Raw genomic sequence first — 18382 nt, forward strand, 5'->3', positions numbered from 1 at the left:
GCTCTGCCGGGTCATATGCCGGGGGCGGGGCCGGCCCGCGCGCTGCCCCTCGGCGCTCGGCTGGCGGCCGCCCCGCGTCCCCTCGGCTCGCGGCACCGGCTCCCTCCGCCCGACCCCGCCGCCGCCATGTCTGCCGCCGCGGCCGTCCGGGGGCTGGCGCTGGCCGCGCTGCTGGTGCTGAGCCCGGCGACGGCGGCCCGGCAGACGCGGAGGCCCAACGTGGTGCTCATCCTCACCGACGACCAGGACGTCTGCCTGGGCGGCATGGTAACCCCGCCACCCCCCCCAGCCCCGCGCAGCCCGCCGGGGGCCGCCCGTGAGGGGAGCGGGAGGCCTGCCCTCGCCGAGGGGGTGCTCGCCGCCCGCCGCCCGCCCGGCGGTGTCGCGTAGCCCGGCTGCGGGCCGGGGGAGGCCGGGGCAGGGCAGGGCGTGAGGCGCGGGTCGTGGCGGCCGCTGGGGAGCGGCGGCCGGGGCCCGGGGCGAGAGGCGGGGACGGGCCGTCGCCCCGCGGCCTCGGGGCGCGTCGCGGCGGGCTTCCGCGGGCCAGCGGAGCTTCTCTGGGGAGCCGCCGAGGCGGCTGCGGGGCTGGGGCTTCTCCGGCGCGGCCCCTGCGGCCGCAGGTAGTCCCTGGAAGGTCGCCGGTTCCTCCGCTCCGCCGGGCCGGCGCGGGTCAGCGCCGCGGTGGCGGGAGGCCCTGGCCAAAGGCCGGCCCGGCTTGCCCGGGCGGTGCCGAAAACCGTGGCGGTGGGCCTGCCGTCAGGAGGTGGTAGGGCTGCTTCGGCCCCCCAGCTTCGCCTGGCGTCCTTACGCGTTCAGCCGATTTCCTTTTGGTGCCTTTCTTCCAGACCCCCCTGAGGAAGACGAACGCTCTCATTGCGCGGATGGGAGTAACCTTCGTCAACGCGGTGAGTGTTGGCGTTAACGCTCGGAAGCCCCGAGGTGCGCGTCTTTGTGTAGTTGTGTCTTGGGTCATCTGAGGTCTCAGAACCGGTGGCAGTTTTACGAAGTCTGTACGTAGGTGTGTGGGTTTTTCAAATTCAATCTCTAACTACTTTGGGGTCTCAAAATGAACGTAGCTTAAGGTCACATGCCAAATCTGGGAGGGAAGGTTTCACTTCCTAAAAGTACTTGTGCTGACTTCCTTTAGCTGTGAAGTAGAACTGAACAATCTGAGTATTTTTCTTACAAACTGAGAAGCATTAGAAGAAGCTGCTTAAAACTGTCAGCTTCATGGGTGCTGAAAACCCACTTAACTCTTTTTACCTTCTAATGTATTGCTACGGCTGAAATAATGGAGTGAATTAACCGGCAAACAGTATTTTAACAGATGCTTGCGACTGTATAAAAAACACATCTAATGCAAGGGAGGGTGAAGGGCATACGCTGCAGAAACTTATAACCGGTTTCATGTGCACCTTTCACTAGTGAAAATACTTGGGATGTAATTCTGTGTGTCCAGATAGAAGTATGCTTTAATGCTGATGAACGCTTTAATCAACCTGTTAGCTGATATTTTGAAACTATAAATTTTGAGGAAAAATTGTTTTACAATGTCAGTCTTGTATCTCTTCACCCTGTCTTTCCAGTATGTTCCCAGTGCGCTTTGCTGTCCCAGTCGAGCTAGCATTTTAACAGGAAAATATCCACATAATCATCATGTTGTCAATAACACTCTGGAAGGAAACTGTAGCAGCAAGTTATGGCAGAAGATTCAAGAACCATACACCTTCCCAGCGCTGCTCAAAACTATGTGTGGTTATCAAACGTTCTTTGCTGGAAAGTATTTGAATGAGGTATTTTGTGCGTATTTTTTTTACTGTGATGCAGTTCACTTGCATTAGTCCGTTCTTCTAAAACATTCAGTGATTTTTATATTTGCAGCTGATGGCGGGTCCCCAAAATGTTTAAAATGGTGTTACTTGGTGAACAATTGTCTTTGCTGAGATGGGATAAATATGATGCAAAGTCCAAATCTTTAACTTAACTTGGTTAAAATCAGGTTCTGTAGGTGTCTGAATGCTTTCAAAAGTTAATTTTGAAAGGATGATGGAATCCAAAGGCTTTTTTAGTATGTTCAGGTGTGTTAATTTTTAGAAATGATGATTTTAATGACTGGGGTAATGAATAGACGATGGGCATGTAGTACTGAAGAACACCGTCAAGCCAGTGCCAGACCAAGCACGATGTTAGAATAATATTAAAGAAAAAAAATCAATTTGTTTCAATATTCCTGACTGATATATTCCCTTGAATCAGAGGACTATTTTCTTCTTAGCAGTTAATATGGTATTTTAAATACTAAATGACCGCTGAGGCAAATGTATTGGGAGAACAGATATTATTGGAGCTCTTTACAGAGGTTACCCAACACTTTATTATTGGGTCACTTGTATGTGTGTGTGTCGTGGTTTAACCCCAGCCAGCAACTAAGCACCACACAGCCGCTCACTCACTCTGCCCGCCACCCAGTGGGATGGAGGAGAAAATCGGGAAAAGAAGTAAAACTCCTGGGTTGAGATAAGAATGGTTTAATAGAACAGAAAAGAAGGAACTAATAATGATAATGATAACACTAATAAAATGACAACAGTAATAATAAAAGGATTGGAATGTACAAATGACACGCGGTGCAATTGCTCACCACCTGCCGATCGACACCCAGCTAGTCCCCGAGCAGCGATCCCCCCTGCCCCGACTCCCCCCAGTTTATATACGAGATGTGATGTCACCTGGTGTGGAATACCCTGTTGGCCAGTTTGGGTCAGGTGCCCTGGCTGTGTCCTGTGCCAACTTCTTGTGCCCCTCCAGCTTTCTTGCTGGCTGGGCTTGAGAAGCTGAAAAATCCTTGACTTTAGACGAAACACTACTTAGCAACAACTGTTGCTAACATCAGTGTTATCAACATTCTTCTCATACTGAACTCAAAACATAGCACTGTACCAGCTACTGGGAAGACAATTAACTCTATCCCAGCTGAAACCAGGACAGTGTGCTTTTGCTTTTTTCTGTTTTTAACTAAGCTGCGGTTTGTAGTAGTTTATTTATGGTAAGACATAAAGGTCAGTGCTGAAAGCTCTAAGATCAGGTGTTCCTCTTGTGTGATGAAATCGTATTTGGAGCTAGATGAGTTACAAGATCCTTAACAGCATTATTTTCCTTGTGTCTCTTGGTGGAAAATGTTGGTGGTATAATAGAATAATGGAATGTGAATTTTTGTAGCCAGGCACAAATTTGTTTCTGCTGATATTACTGAGGCAGCTAGGGGAAGGGAAATTTACCTAGCTTCCTCTGAGCATCCCTTGACTCAGCATAGTCTCCTGTCCCTGCAGTTAGGCGGGCCATGTAGATGGGAGAGGGCATCCCTGAGAAAACCCATTGTGTTGCTCTGAGGCACACTCTGTTTTGAGTTTGGCACTGATTCAGCAGCTACTTTCCTTTTTTTGCTGGCTTAAAGGCTAGTTGTTGTAGATTATTTGACACTGAGGTGACAAGAGGCTAGCATTGCTTGAAGTTCATTCCCCCTTCTGGGGGAGGATGATGGAAGCTGTTGGTCTGTTTGAAATTTTCTTTAGTGTCTTGTGAACTGTTATCACTAAAGCCTAAGAGTGTCTTGTCACGTGTGTGTGTTTTGATCCCCCCTCATTACCTGATGAGGTACTTACTGTATGTTCTCCAGGATCTCCGCATATTTTTGTGTGTGGAGTAGAACAGGGAATAAGATTTAAATTTTGTTGATGAATGCTAAGCTTTCGGTTACTGTCTTTCTAGTTATTTAACCCTGGTTTCTTTAACAGGCTATATATGTGTTTTTATATGCATATATATTTGGGTTTTTTCCATTCTGAAATTGAATTTGGCTTAATGTGGTTTCTGACTAGTGTTGAACAAAGCACATGAATATGAAACATAATTTCTAGCTTTTGTTCATCATAATTGAAACTGTGAGTCATGGTCTGTCTTTTTTCAGTACGGAGCAGAGGATGCAGGAGGAGTAGGTCATGTCCCTCCTGGATGGAGTTTTTGGTATGCTTTGGTATGTGACCATTCTTTTTTTTGAATACTTAATTTCGGTTGCTTCATAGTCCAACTCGTGTTCTAACTTTGCTGGTCATGAAAGAGCAGGCAAAGAGCATCTAACAACTTAATGCAAATTTTCTTCCATTTTTTCCTCTATTACACATCAGACCCTTGGCTTTCACAAAGGCTACTCCTGGGGAAGACCCTGACTTGTAAAGCCAAAGCAGTGTGAGATAGCACTGAAATAAGTTTTGTTGTTTGAGAGCAGTTCTGAGAATTCTTGCAGTGTCCTTATGACAAATGCTTATAACCTATTTGGCAGATGCTTGTTGGCAGCTCGTTTTGATTATTTCAAGTAACCAATGTACATGTTGCTTTGTATAAATATGCACTTTTTCTTTTTCGCAGGAAAAAAATTCAAAGTACTACAACTATACTCTTTCAGTAAATGGCAAAGCACGAAGGCATGGTGAGAACTACAGTGTAGATTATCTGACAGATGTACTGGTAAGAAATTTTGCAACACCTGTGTTACAGAAGCTGCTTATGACCAGATAATGCCTCATGCTGGGGGCTTGGGGAAGGGTGGGGGTGATAATTTGTTCGGCTGTCTTAGTTCGTAAATACATGATTGTGCTGTCGTGATGGTGGGTGGGCATTAATCAGCAGAGCAAGATTCTGGGTATATTTAGAAATGAGAAGTTTGTGTGTATGAGCTGTGGAGAGGAAAGGGATTGCAACTGCCCGTTTGCTAGCCCGTAGCTCACTGAGAGGTTAATACTGGCTGCTACGGTGCATGAGGAACATAATGCAGGTAGGCAATAACTTAAATTACTTCACAGAAGGATGTGTTTCATTACAATACACAACTTCTGTAACAGATTAACTGGGTCAAGATTTCAGTGGGAAGTTAAATATAACTTTACACTGTGTTTTGTTTGTTAGATATTATGATGCATTAGTGTCTTGTAATCTCTAACTACATCAAACTGATAACTTGGAAATATCAAAGGCTAATCAGCCCTCCACATTGTGAGAGGGCAATATATGCACTGTGCAAAATGTGTAGCTGACCAGGGGAGTTTTTAGCCTCTTTGCCCTCTTAAGGTAAAGACAGGTAACAAAGATATCAAATACTTAAAGTTGGAAGAGTTACTTTAGCTCTCTTGAGGACCTGTTTAGCAAACAGTTTTAGCTTGGAGGTTTGGGGGGATGGGGAAGGGGAGTGTTCTCCCCACTCACCAAGCTGGAGTCTTACACTGTAACAGCATGTCAAGTTATGAGTTGGTAGCGCTGGGAGCTCACGTGTAGCACTCGGGAAAATTCTTCTCCGAGAAGTCTCCTCGTGCAGTCAGTCTGTACTCTGCCACTGAGACCCTAATGAGTTTCATTCCAGTGGATTCTTGAACATTGTCAGCTGCTTACTAGGAACAGATATGATTGATGTTTCTCAGGGTACTGAACAGCTGTCTGATTAAATTTAGATTTACACCATCTAAAGCTAGATTGGAATTGATAAGCCAGAAGTGAGACTATCCTATTACTGGCATTGTACCGGTCTTTGCTGATCCTTCAGTAGCTTGTAAGCACTTTGACCAACAGGTCACTGCTGCATAAACCTCTTATTTGCAGTGTGTTACCTATTGATACAGCAGTGTATTCTGATTTTCAGTGTGTTGCATTCTACCTTCTGCCTGTAGTTAACAAATATGTATTCAGCATTTCAGAGCTAGTGTTTGAGTTTCATTTGCTCGATGGGCAGTGCACAGGAGTAAATTGCTTATGCAGAGTTCCTGTGTTGCTTGATGTGATGCACAAACTTTCTTGTCCTGAGTAAGGACATCTGGGTACTTTTAAGTCTGGTATTAAGAACTGGAACACCTGGATCTGTCTGCTGCAGTCCTGACATGTTGCAGTTTAAGCTCCTAACAAAATCTAAGTTGACTAACTCTGTGAATTTGCCTACATCGTGCTGGTTTCTGAACCAGGTTTTTGAACTCCACACTGTTCTTATCCTCTCAACTCTGTTGTCATACAACTGAAGTCCAGCCCTACTTGCTTAAATGTATGAGTTAAGAGGAAGGAAGAGGAGGGAATTCCTGATGTATTCTTTCTTCTAGAGAAAGAAAAGGATATCCAAAATGGGGTATACTAATTGGGCAGGAAGGGAAAATATTGCGAGATTTGAATAGCGGAGCACTCATCTGTGAGTAATACCTTTGAAGCTTTAATTCAGAGGCTGACCAAGGGAAGGCCAAAATGGAACTCTCCATCTCCTCTACCTTGCTACTTGAAATTGTGTATAGGCTGAAATGAAAATGAAAGTGGAGTGAGTGAGTGAGTGGAGTTTGGCACTGTCCTTCACTAGAGCTTCTGGCTTTGCCAGCAGAAATGTGGCATCCCTTATAAACTAGGAGCTTGCTACAGAATGAGCATATGCTATAACCAGTGGGGCTGAAAAATATTTTCAGAGCTATTGCTATTTCTGAAGACAAGTGAGACTGCTAAATGACATCTGTCAGGCAGGAGAGATGGCATCTGACAGCCTCAGAAAGACTCAGACTGTGTTAAAGAAAGCTCCGATTTTACTTTATGAAAACTGAGTTTAGGTGGATTTTGTTGATATTTGGAATAGGCACAAACTTTTGGTGAGCTTACCAGGTCTAAACGCAAAGGTCTCAAGTAGATACCTGTTCAGAGATGTGGGACAAATGATTTGTTTAATGTGAATACTTGGGATTTTTTTTATCATGAGCTGCTGTTCTGGACACTTGTAGATGAACAAGCAATAGGTTTCTGAAATAGTTTAAATGTTCCCAGTACTACTGAGCTCTAAATAAGTTATGCATGTCTAGTTTGGATCTTTCAAATACTTGCTGTTTTCCTTTGGAGGTATGACTTTTCTTCTCCAATGAAACTGTTCACAGGCCAACATGTCATTGGACTTCTTGGAGTATAAATCTAATTTTGAACCTTTCTTTATGATGATCTCAACCCCAGCACCACACTCCCCTTGGACAGCTGCTCCACAGTATAAGAAGAGCTTTCAGAATGTCAGTGCACCAAGGAACAGCAATTTTAATATTCATGGAAAGGTAAGCTAACTAGCAAGAACTGACTAGCTTGTGAGAGCTGTAGGCAATGACCCCGACCTGCATGTTAAGTTTAAACAGTGAGAAGAATAGGCTAGTACCATGGCTAGTGGTTATTTAGTTATGTTAATCAGCCTTTCAGGGTAAAATATGTTTGTTGTGACTTTGAGATATTTGCATACCAATATCTTTTAAACAAAAAAATGTAGTGGCAAAAATGATAAGGCAGTACGATGGAATTATCATTGATAAATGGGAAAATGTTAATTCTGTGTCCAATTTCCAGACTGTTCTGAAGCTCTTAAAATGTTCTTTCCTTGCTCTCAGTATGTTCAGGAGAACACATAGGCAGTGTGTGACACAAAGGCTCGGGTGAAGAATGACGAGAGCCCTGTCTTCCTGAGCACATCTGCTCGTGTGGGTGGGTGGTCCATTCCTTAAGCTCATGGCCAAGCTGCCCCTAGGTGACGAGCATATCAGACTAACCAGAGGACTTTGTGGAATCATGAACCACAGGGCCCAGGGTCACTAAGGACTTTGAGAACTTGCCTTTCATTTGCTGAAATAACCTGTAACCAGAATTGCGGAGCCTAATGTTACAAACTCGCAGACATCCTTGTGACAGGGCGGTACCTTCCACTGCTGGTAAACTTGGCCAAATATGGTCTAGCTCAGGCTAATCTGCTGTGACTTACTTTGCCAATAAGTGAAAGTGAAAGTCACAAACAGTTAATCTGGTGAAATACTTGACTTAGAAAAGTCTTGTATTTTTGATTCAATTAGCTTAAAATACAGACCTCACTACTGTTCAGTGTTCAACTGATTCACTTCAAGATTTGCTCCTAATCTTAAGAGATAACGTCACCTAAATGCCTATCTGGAGCCCAGTGATACCGCTTCTAAGGTCACTGTGACTCATGTAGTACAGGGTGAAACTTGTCTTAGCTGAGGATTGTAGCTTGCAAAATGGCCATGTGCTTATCAGTGTGATATAAAAACATGAATGAAAGGGGAGGAAAGGGCTGCAGGCAGTAGCAAACGCTTTAGCCCAACCTGTTGATTACCACTCCCTGATTTGAAACTTAAGCTGGGGCTTTTTTCCTCCATGAAAGGATCCCTAACTTCATCTCAGAGTCCATTACTGTAATAAATGAATGCTTTTAAAATAGTGAGCCAGAATAACTTGACCAGCAATGTCGGCAGCTAGCCAAAAAATACAGTGTGGGAGCTCCCTTATGTGGAGCAGAAGCAAAAGCTCTGCATGTGCCTATGTAACACGAAGCAAAATGACAGACTTACTTAATGTTTGGTAGTTAATATTTGTGGATATAGCAGTTTTGCTAGATTTCACAATAGGAACAGACTAGCATTACTCTTCTTTCCTAGACACAATAGCTACAATCATTAACAGTGTATGTTTCTTTAATTGGCAGTGTTGTAGTCTTGAAGCCTAACTCTTCTTTGAGCTTCACTTTTTTCTAGGGCAAGCACTGTTCCTGCAATAGCAATAAACGTGTACATAGGCTCAGACCCTCAAGTCATTGATGTTGTAATGCTTGCTAGACAGTCTTTCATTGTACAGTCTTGATTCCTAAATTAATGTTGCCTAGCTTCCTTATACAGTATGTGGGCAAGGGGTACTGGAAGGAGCCATCTAGGCAGAATCTCTGCATGAAAAGTAGGAGTTAAGCTGTTGTCAGACTCTGTCCAGTGATGCACGCTTCAACTTCTGCTTAGGATCCTCAGCTATGAGCTATATCAAATGATGGGTAGCTCTCTGGTTTCCCAAGCAGGACTATTGGTAGCCCAGATGAGTGGTTTATCTAACCTGTTCTGAGAGAGAAGCTGATACATGTTGGGTGTTTCTCTTGCATGCACTGTTTTTCCTTTAACCTGAGAGCACAGCTGGGTTCAGATTCTGCTGGCAAGACATGGTATGGTGTCTCAAGCTCTCCTAAAATTTCTTTGAGAATGGGACATAGGGAGGCAGCAGGATTGGTGGACAGCTTTATATGTAACCAGTGAAAGAGGCTTGACAGAGACTGACTGGGAAGCAGATTTGAGGACTCTGAGTCAGTGTGAAGTTTACTGAAATCCACAGAGGCATTTAGGTGCTGTGTGAAGTTTTTGAAACTTCAGAGAAAGGTAGGAAGAACAAAATCCTCCAGGAAGGAGGAGGATTCTGCTGCACGAGGTGACTTATCCACCTGAGTTAACCAGTGTGGTTGTGCCTTATGGAGGAGGGCCTCTCCTAAGCCCACCCCTTGTGAAAGGTGGCTGGTGCACAGGTGACATTGCCAGCTCCTTTGTTCTCTGAAGAACTGCAGCTGAGCTGGGGATGGGGTTTGCGAAGTCTTTCCTTACTTTATCCTCTCTCAACCAACACACAAGTCCTAGATGTTTGGTCTTGATGATGCTGTGTTTTCTTGCTGAGATAGACTTAGTGTCTCTCCAGAGAATTGTTTTACAACTACTGTAGAAGAGAGATCTGAATACAACTGAATTAAAATAAACTGGACGTGGTATTCAGTCTCCATGCCCAAAATCTTCCCTTCAGTCGGCAAGAACAGAAAACAGGGGAACCGAATAATTGCAGGAGATACAAGTCACTTCACTATGAGTCCCTAAAGCCTGAGCCCATTCAAAGTCATTCGCTTGTGACAGGAGGCAACTTGCCTAATGAGAGGCTCTATGGAGAGGAGTGACCAAGTAAATACAGGCTCAAGCTCAGGGCAATGAGTGGGTCATCTCTGACGTACTAAATGAAAAAGTATAAAGCTGCACTGACGTGACTTTCTTCTCCCACTAATACTAAGCTTCAGGTTGCTCACAGCAGACCTTCCTATGTATTTGTACAGCAGCTGATCCACTTCAGGCTGGTGCTTCAGGATGTGGGAGTATCACTTTTTGCATGAGTTAGATCACCTCTGTTACTTCGGAAGGATGGCTGAAGGGAGAGAGGGAGGGGCTGTTTCTGAAAGTGGGGATGCGGCTAGAAGAATCAATAACACTTCAGCTAAAGAAACACTCTTGTTCTAGAGTCAAAAAATCCCAATAAAACAGTGATGTTTCTGCTCCCCTCAGTAGTCTCCAGCCCTGAGTTTGTTTATAGGCTACCAAGAACCTGGTAGTGGCACCATTACAGATCTTTGTCGTTACCTGTCCATAAATTAGGTTGTCCTAATTGCTTTTGATGCAGGAGTTTCTTTCCACCTCTCTGCCTGTGTTAGGATGCTCACCAGTCTTAGTCCCAAAAGAACCTCACTTTGACAACCAAGACCAATCTTACAATACTGCTCCATCCTTCAGATTTTTTTCATCAGACCTGTCTCATGCTATCAGACTTTTATCTCTGGGAGAGCCTTCCCTAGCTCCTTTCACAAATTTCTTCCCTGAACTGCTTTGAAAAGATCCACAGCTATTTTCTTCTTGCCAAGGGCTGAGCATAATGGAACTGTAATATATTCTGCTTTTGCAACTTAGATTTTACGTGAACCAAGAGGGAAAACTGGAGTCAGGTTAATTTGATAGCATTGCCTGGCTATTTCACAGGAATCATGTGGATGTTTTACCCTAAACAATGTTTCTGTTTTAATTGGTCTAAGAAAGTTTTAAAAGCTGGTACTTTTCTCCTATGCTAATCTTTTGTCTTTTTTTTTTCTTTAGAACAAGCACTGGTTAATTCGACAAGCAAAGACTCCAATGACTAACTCTTCAATACAGTTTCTTGATGACGCTTATAGAAAGCGGTAAGAATATTTTCATTGCTTAAGATTTCTACTCAGAACTTTTATTATTTTTTAAAAAAAGAAAAGGTATATTTTTTAAAAGGGTTGTAATAAGTCTGACAGTAGATGTCAAGCTACCTGTAGTAGTTCTCTGGCATCTGTCTCAGCAGACCTGACTTTCTGTTTACTTTCTGCAAAGAAACTTGTCATTGACTTCAGAAATATTTTGCTCCCAAATGCTGCCATCATTTGTCATAAAAAAGACCGACCACGCTTGGTGTCTCTACTGCTTCTCTTTCTGTGCACAACAGGTTTTCATAAAAAGTGGCCTTACCTTCTACTTCACTTGAATTCCAGATTCTTACATGATGTACATCAAATGCAATTGCTTTATCTGCCAGCTAATCTGATTTATTAACCTTGATGCTCAGTCTGTGGTCTTTTTACATGGGAATACCTGACTGGCCAAGGCGGGTGCTTGATTTGTTTTTGTAAAAGGGGATGTGGGGAATAATGTGAAAGTACAGCTTGTTCCCTCTTTTTAATAGAAAGGAAGAGTATTTGCTTACGCTGTAGGTGTATTTTCTTTAAAAGCTCTGAAAAAAACAGTAGCTTAACTTTTAACTGGTAAACCCTGTTTTGAGCGGTGATCAGGCATTAGCTTGTCACTTTGGAGATGGAAAACCAAGGTTTTTTCAGGCTTTGGCTTTATAAAACATGAAGGTAAATTATGCAACAAAATCTTTCATTTAAGCCTGGAGATGACAGGATCCAGGAATTGAATAACTGTAGTTAATTCAGCATAATACTAGTCTGTGGAGGCTTGTTACTGACTTATCAGAAGCAGTCACTTGTCTCAACGGCAAACGCTGTGACAAAGGAAAGAATAACTGTTCAAGGCTTTAGATACACTGGAATAATGGACCCTGGTATTACATGAGTAATACAAAATAGCTGATGTAGTTTTCAAGCAGAAAGGATCCCACATAGACAATTAAATTCATGGCAGTCTTGTATTTTAGTATTAAAAAGTACATATGAAGAAATAATAGCAAGTGACCTTGCAGGAGATAACTCTGACTCTTTCCCACTGCATTGCTTCAAAGTTGGTCTTGACTGTCTCCAGATAAGAAGTAATCAGCATTTTGACGTCTTTCTCAGACACTACAGAATAAAATCAACAAGAACTGAAGACAAACAGTCTACTTCTATCTTAAATTGCAGCCTCAAAAAGTACAGTGTAGTAATCTATGAAGTTTGTTTTCAGAATTTGCAAGCAAAATAATTCACTTACAGTGCATACACTGTTGACTTGAAGCGGAATATGAATACCCTACCTGCAGTCAGAATTATTCTTAATTTTTCATACTCTAATATGAATTACTTTGTTTCTGTGCAGGTGGCAAACTCTGCTGTCAGTAGATGATCTGATAGAGAAACTAGTGAAGAAACTGGAACTGAATGGAGAATTGGACAACACGTACATCTTTTACACATCAGACAATGGCTACCACACTGGTAAAATTTTCACTGCTTCCTGGATTTTCTACAAATGTTCAGTAATCGCATAACTTTTCACCCTCATGACTGCTCCAGAAAATGGGAACAGCAACTGTGGAAAACTGTAGACATAAGAAGTACTGATTTGAGTTGCAAAACAACCTGGAGTTGCAGAGTGGGGTGTTTGGGGATTTTATTGTTTGGTTGGGTTTTGTTTGGTTGTGGTTTTTAGCATTAATCTCTACCGCTGTATACTGATACACGTAAAATCAGGACAGAAATGGAGAACAGTCTCTGTGTTCTGGAGGAAGAGCTGCCATGAAAGAGTTAACTAGTAAAATTCTGTCGAAGACCTGTCTATCATATTGTACAACTGAAAATTCAGTATCTAAGCTGTTAAACTTTGTAAGGTATGGCTTATACTTTGAAGTTGTCTGTTCCTATCCTGCACTTTGTTAATGTAGTTCAGGTTAAGGAACCCTTCTGACTTCTTTAAAAATTGGCTGCTGGAAATTAGGTAACACAAGACTCTTTAAAATGTAAAAGAAGAAACCATTTAACTTTTTGCCTTTTCTATTGTATAGGCCAGTTTTCTTTGCCCATAGACAAACGGCAGCTGTATGAGTTTGATATCAAAGTTCCATTGCTAGTTCGAGGACCAGGGATAAAACCAAATCAGACAAACAAGGTAAGAAGGAAGTGAAATCAAAGTATGGATTTACTTTTAATGTTGTCTCACAGTTATCAACTTTAGGTAATAATTTATCCTCCTGCATATATATGTATCAATGAAATGAAATATATGGAGTGGTAGAAAGTGCAAAAACCTCATTCTAAAAAGCTGTGTGCTCTTGCTTGCTTGAATCAGTAAATTTAAGTAATGGCAGGCTATAAAAGTAAACAAAGTCTGAAGCTCACTTTCCAAAGACCCTACTGTTGCTTTTGAATGTTGCAGTGTCCATTAGCCTATAGAGATGAAATTAAGTAGTGTTTAGGTGTACCTAAAATTACAAGTACTTAAAATACAGAAGTCCCATTATTACATGTTAGGTTCTGGTCTTCTGAAGTAAGTTTTCCTCACCCTGCAGATGCTTGTTGCAAATATTGACTTGGGTCCCACTATTCTGGATATCGCAGGGTATGACTTGAACAAGACCCAGATGGATGGGATGTCACTGTTGCCGCTGTTGGTAAGTAGACACACAGGGATAGTAACTGGTAGTTCTTGTAGGAGTTATGCTTCAAAGTGAATACTACTTCCTTCCATAGAGTAGGTCGACTCATAACCCAGATTTGTCCCTTGATGTCATTTTCACATGAGATGTTCATAGCTTAGTGAAAAAAGTAGGCATCTTGTTTAAATGCAGGTGTATTTTCATAAGCCCTACAACTTTGTGGTCGTTTTATAATGGAAAGTTATGTCATCCTTTGGCTAATCCTGCCATTTGTAATAATTCCTGTTTTGAAGGCTGTATGTTGTTTCCACCTTGTATCCTCCCTTCTCTTTTCCTTAGGATTTCTCAGCATAGACATAGGAGGAGAGCAGACTGTTCTTACTTAAATCTTTGGCTTGCCTCAATGTTCAGTAGAACTAGCATTTCCTTCTAAACTCTGGAAAAATACCTGTGGTTTTATAGAGTGAACCTGACCTTTCCAAAAAGTGAGCAGAAGCCTATTTAAATAAAGCTGCTTGCAGTTGATCCTTTTAGTTTTAATTAAATTCAGTCTATAAATTGAAGGCAGCTTACTTGGACGTAGGAGATCATCCAGATTTAAAACAGTACTTTGCTTTTAAAACCTTGTATCCAAACCTTAAGCTGTTCTTCAGACAGAAGGTAAAAGGCATCTAGTTTAAACTCTGGAATCAAAACTGTGAAACTCATTGTTTTGCTGTATATGCCTGTGATGGTGCTGTATATTAACTTTAAACTTGCCTCTCCCTCTGTCTTTTAAAATGCAGCTACAAATAGAGCAGCTTAAAACTTTGTTGCTTTTTAAAGCTGTTTATCTTTTCTTACACCAAGGGTATCTTTTTCCATCTGTTGCAGTAGTTTGATATAAACCAAAGAGAAACAGCCTTGTTACAGGGATCTTGTCTGTAATATGGTAGTATCTGGCCACGGGGCTCCTATTTGGTAGTATTGCATGATTCTTTACAAATTGAAGATAGTACTTTAAACCCTCACAAGAAGGTGTACTAATATTTTTGGAGTCGGATCCTTGTCTTCCAGTTACACAAGACATTCTAACCTAAGGCTAAATACTGTTTTAAGACTGACTCAGACTAGGGACCACAACTCAAACGGCCTTGTAAGCAGTGGGCAGCGTTAGTGTTACACCAGGCATAGAGAGTTCCTTCTGTTTTGCAGTGCAGTGGATACTCAGTCATGTTAACCTCTTGTCCTAGACAGGAGACAAAAATGTGACATGGAGATCGGACTTCTTGGTGGAGTACCAAGGAGAAGGATACAATGGCAGTGATCCTACCTGTCCTGGCCTAGGACCTGGAGTCACAGTAAGCAAGACCAAGATCTGTTAATATTAGAAAACAGCTGCTGAATTAAACCTGTTTGCTGTATGGACTAGCCTGGTTCTGTAAGTAAGCTCCCAGTGTCTTGGTAAGCAGGAGCTAGCTCTTTATGTCTGTACAGCATTTAAGAATCAGAGAGAGACATCCAGCCACGCAGAACTGATGTGTCCATATGATTGTACAGAACACAGTCACCCTTTCAGCAGGAATCTGTAGGGCCTCAGGGCTGGAGAAATACACAGGAAGGTGTGGGCTTGTCAAAGCGGGTGGCAGAGACATCACGTTCTTTCTAAACTTCTAATGAACTCGTTGCACAATTCTTACCTGTGACTTATTTAAATCACTAGCTACTTCCTGAATCAAAGAAGGTTTGCTTTAAGTAAAGCATCCCATTGGTGGTGTCTTTAGTAGAGTGTGTTGTGCTGTTTTCTTCAGTGTATGTACACTAGCTTCCCAAAGTGCACTTAATCGTGGTGAGTTGCATAACACTTTCTCAAATTCAGACGAGCCAAGTTTTTGCTTAAAATCCCCAGTGGAGACTTGCGTGTGTTAGACCAAGATCCTGGTGTTCATCAGTTAACTGCAGTTGGCTTGAGGTGGTACAGTCTCTAGAAGAAGGATAGCTAGTTCATCCTTTTTTTCCTGCTCTGAGTTTTTGTTCACTGCTCACTTCACAGCACTGCTTCCCAGACTGTGTCTGTGAAGATTCCTATAACAACACATATGCTTGTGTAAGGACACTGTCAACTTCCTGGGATCTGCAGTACTGTGAATTTGATGACCGGGAGGTAAGTCTCTGTCTGACTAGCAGATGTCACAACCGTGTGAGTGACTGTCTGCACTCTTATCTGCTTTCAAGGTTTCCATAAAGTACTCTGAAAAGCAGACTAGCATTGCTCGCAGGATAAACAGTGAAGTATTTATCTGCTGGTGAGAATGTTTGACCAAAACTCTGGTGGTGTTCTGGGAAGAAAAAAAAACAAAAGGGGTGGGTGAGGAGTGAGGAAGGGACAATAGCGTGAACTATGATTATCACCTTCATTATTGCCCAACAGCCTCATGGGGAGCTGTGCTGGGGCTGGGCTCAGTTCTCTGTCCTACCCTAATTCCATGTGGCAGAGTCCTTCTGTATGACAAATGTTTTCTGTTATGCTGTACCTCTGCTGTTCTTATGTTCAGCTGCAAGTCTTTTCCTTGGGAAGAAGTGGAATCCCAGGCTAATTATTTCTCTTCTATGGCTCAATTGTTTGCCTGGCAAAAGAAGTATTTAAGTTATGATAAGGTTGAGACCTTTTTCACAGTTGTAAGTTGTTTGGGTATAAGGGACATAAAGTCCCCCCTTCAGAAACTGTTCAAATCTCATTAGCGGAGCACCTGCTGTATGCACAAAAAACCTGGTGTGTTACAGGGCTGATCTTCACTTGTGCCCCTTTGCACGCAGTTGCTCCAGACAGTGTGTTGGATTTGAGGCAACTGGGTCACAAATACAATAAACTGTTTTGTCAGCAGATGGGCAATAAATGCATAAACAGCAGGTATCCCCAGTTATCGTGCCACCACACAAAACATTTCCTGACACTCTACAGTGAACCAGTTAAACCAGGGGAGTAAATCCCTCAAGATGTTTTTTTTTGCAGTAAGATGGAAAGAAAGACTGTATAGGAGACCAAGATGCTGATTAGCAGACTCTGCCCTCCATTTTTTACTTTCTGACGATTTATGATGAAGTGAAATGAGTGTTGTAGCTTTCTTTGTGAAAGTAGACTCCGAAGTTGATCTGATAATATGCTTCATGTCACTCCCCCACCCCCCCCAGTAAGAAGGTATGGCTGTGGCATTTTTGGGTCACTCAGCTTACCTGGGTCAGCTAAATTAAGGCTAACAGTATTGGGAAGATGAAGCAATGTGGCTTTTAAGACCTTGCAGTGAATCTTACAAGAAAGCTTGCAACCAAAGTCTGTCTGGATACATCTTTATCTATGTTAGACACAACCCAGCCAGTTTCAATCAACATCATCTGCAATCAGGCCTCCTACTCTAGCACAGACAAAACCTCAGCTGAATTCTTGAGACATGTTTGACTCCTATTTGTCCCATGGAATGGTTTAGAGATTTAATGTACCAGAAAACAAATCTGCCCTAAAATCCTCCAGACTAACTTTCTCAAAGCATGCACGCACAGAAAAAGCTTTCTTGTATTGGGGTTATAGCATACTTGTATTCAGCAGATTTTGTACATGTAGTCAAGACACCTGTCTGAGATTGACAGCTGGAGGTACCTGATGAACATATAATGGTGCTATGATGCTCATGAAATTGTGTATTTTGAGATGCATTAATAAAAAGACAGCCAGCTTAACCGTGGCCTCTTGCTGTGGTCTTACAGTCCTAAGATGGGCTCTGTTTATCTGTTAGAAAAAAACCTGCTTGTAGCAGGTCTGCACTTTAGGTGGAAGTAAAAACTTTTCCAATAATACTGTACTATCACAAAACTTTAGCTTTACCTACATGCTGTCCTGTCTTTGACCACTTAGCCACGTGGCTAAATGTAGTGTCTGTGTGGGGATGCTGCAGTGTAGTTGAAAGTAACATTTGAGACTATATGCTGCCATAAAGTGTTCTTCACAAATAATCCCAGTAAATGTTAATCAGCATTTAGGACTTAATACAGTGCAGGAACTTTCTTCTACAGGTGTTTGTGGAAGTGTATAACTTGACTGCAGATCCACACCAGATCAATAACATTGCTAAAACAATTGATCAAGAAATTCTAGAAAAGATGAACTATCGATTAATGATGCTGCAGTCCTGTTCAGGAGCAACTTGCCGTACACCAGGTGTCTTCGATCCTGGGTAAACACTGAATCAATTAATTATTATAATACTTTTAAATGTTATTATGTATTTTTAAAATTAAGCTTTTATAGAGGGTATTTATGATGGAATGTGATATTACTGCCATACATACTGTTGTTTAATAGAGATGCTTTCTTGATGCTTCCATTTTTTCATGTTTAATCTCTATTTTAATTTAACCTACCAAATATAACTTGATGGTATTAATACTACTACTACAATCTTGTCAGTCACTGTTGACTTAGAATAGCTGAAGCTTACAGCTGTGCTGAGTAGTCAGAGACAAGGGACCTCAGCTTTGCCTGCAAATAAGGAAAAGCACTGCATGTTTCTGTAGGCGAGCATTTTCCAAAGACTTGCTCTGATTGTTCCTGGAGATGCTGTTAGCAAAGAACACTTCCTGCGGGACCTAAGCTGTACGGGTTAGTCAGCTGTTGTAAGCAAATAGGACTTCTTACCTCAAAATTCAGTTGGTAATCATTTGGACCGAAGCTTTTTTAACAGCTATTTAAAATGTCTTTACAGCTGTGCTACATAAGTTTGTAATTTGAGGCAGCAAAGCTTTCTGTTAGAATGCATCTCCTGAATGCTTAATGTTATACATGCCAGTATGCTGTTGGTATGTCATGGCTAGTATTTCTTTCTTTGTAGACTACCAA

The 18382-nt window shown here is 42.2% G+C and overlaps 2 protein-coding genes across 6 annotated transcripts in view; one reads left to right on the forward strand and one right to left on the reverse strand.

The window, feature by feature from the left end:
• The window catches only part of GNS (glucosamine (N-acetyl)-6-sulfatase), a 22250-nt gene continuing 3868 nt past the window's right edge, over window positions 1-18382 (forward strand). Inside the window, exons 1-13 of the mRNA XM_069773386.1 lie at window positions 1-267; window positions 846-905; window positions 1587-1793; window positions 3968-4033; window positions 4426-4524; window positions 6945-7112; window positions 10776-10858; window positions 12237-12355; window positions 12922-13025; window positions 13426-13527; window positions 14745-14852; window positions 15545-15655; window positions 17560-17720. Of these exons, the coding sequence (XP_069629487.1) occupies window positions 16-267; window positions 846-905; window positions 1587-1793; window positions 3968-4033; window positions 4426-4524; window positions 6945-7112; window positions 10776-10858; window positions 12237-12355; window positions 12922-13025; window positions 13426-13527; window positions 14745-14852; window positions 15545-15655; window positions 17560-17720 (1640 nt within the window). The 5' untranslated portion in view covers window positions 1-15. The remainder of the gene's footprint in view (window positions 268-845; window positions 906-1586; window positions 1794-3967; window positions 4034-4425; window positions 4525-6944; window positions 7113-10775; window positions 10859-12236; window positions 12356-12921; window positions 13026-13425; window positions 13528-14744; window positions 14853-15544; window positions 15656-17559; window positions 17721-18382) is intronic.
• Window positions 11832-18382, reverse strand: part of LOC104325996 (adipocyte plasma membrane-associated protein-like) — a 21996-nt gene continuing 15445 nt past the window's right edge. For 4 of the 5 annotated variants that reach the window (XM_069773390.1, XM_069773387.1, XM_069773389.1 and 1 more), the window contains one exon: window positions 11833-12001. In XM_069773390.1, coding sequence (XP_069629491.1) covers window positions 11862-12001 — 140 coding nt within the window. In that variant the 3' untranslated portion in view covers window positions 11833-11861. Of the gene's footprint in view, window positions 12002-18382 lie in introns of all 5 variants that reach the window. The other variant, XM_069773392.1, reaches the window with a different exon arrangement.

Source organism: Haliaeetus albicilla, chromosome 28 (assembly GCF_947461875.1).
Source record: "Haliaeetus albicilla chromosome 28, bHalAlb1.1, whole genome shotgun sequence".
NCBI classification, from domain to species: domain Eukaryota; kingdom Metazoa; phylum Chordata; class Aves; order Accipitriformes; family Accipitridae; genus Haliaeetus; species Haliaeetus albicilla.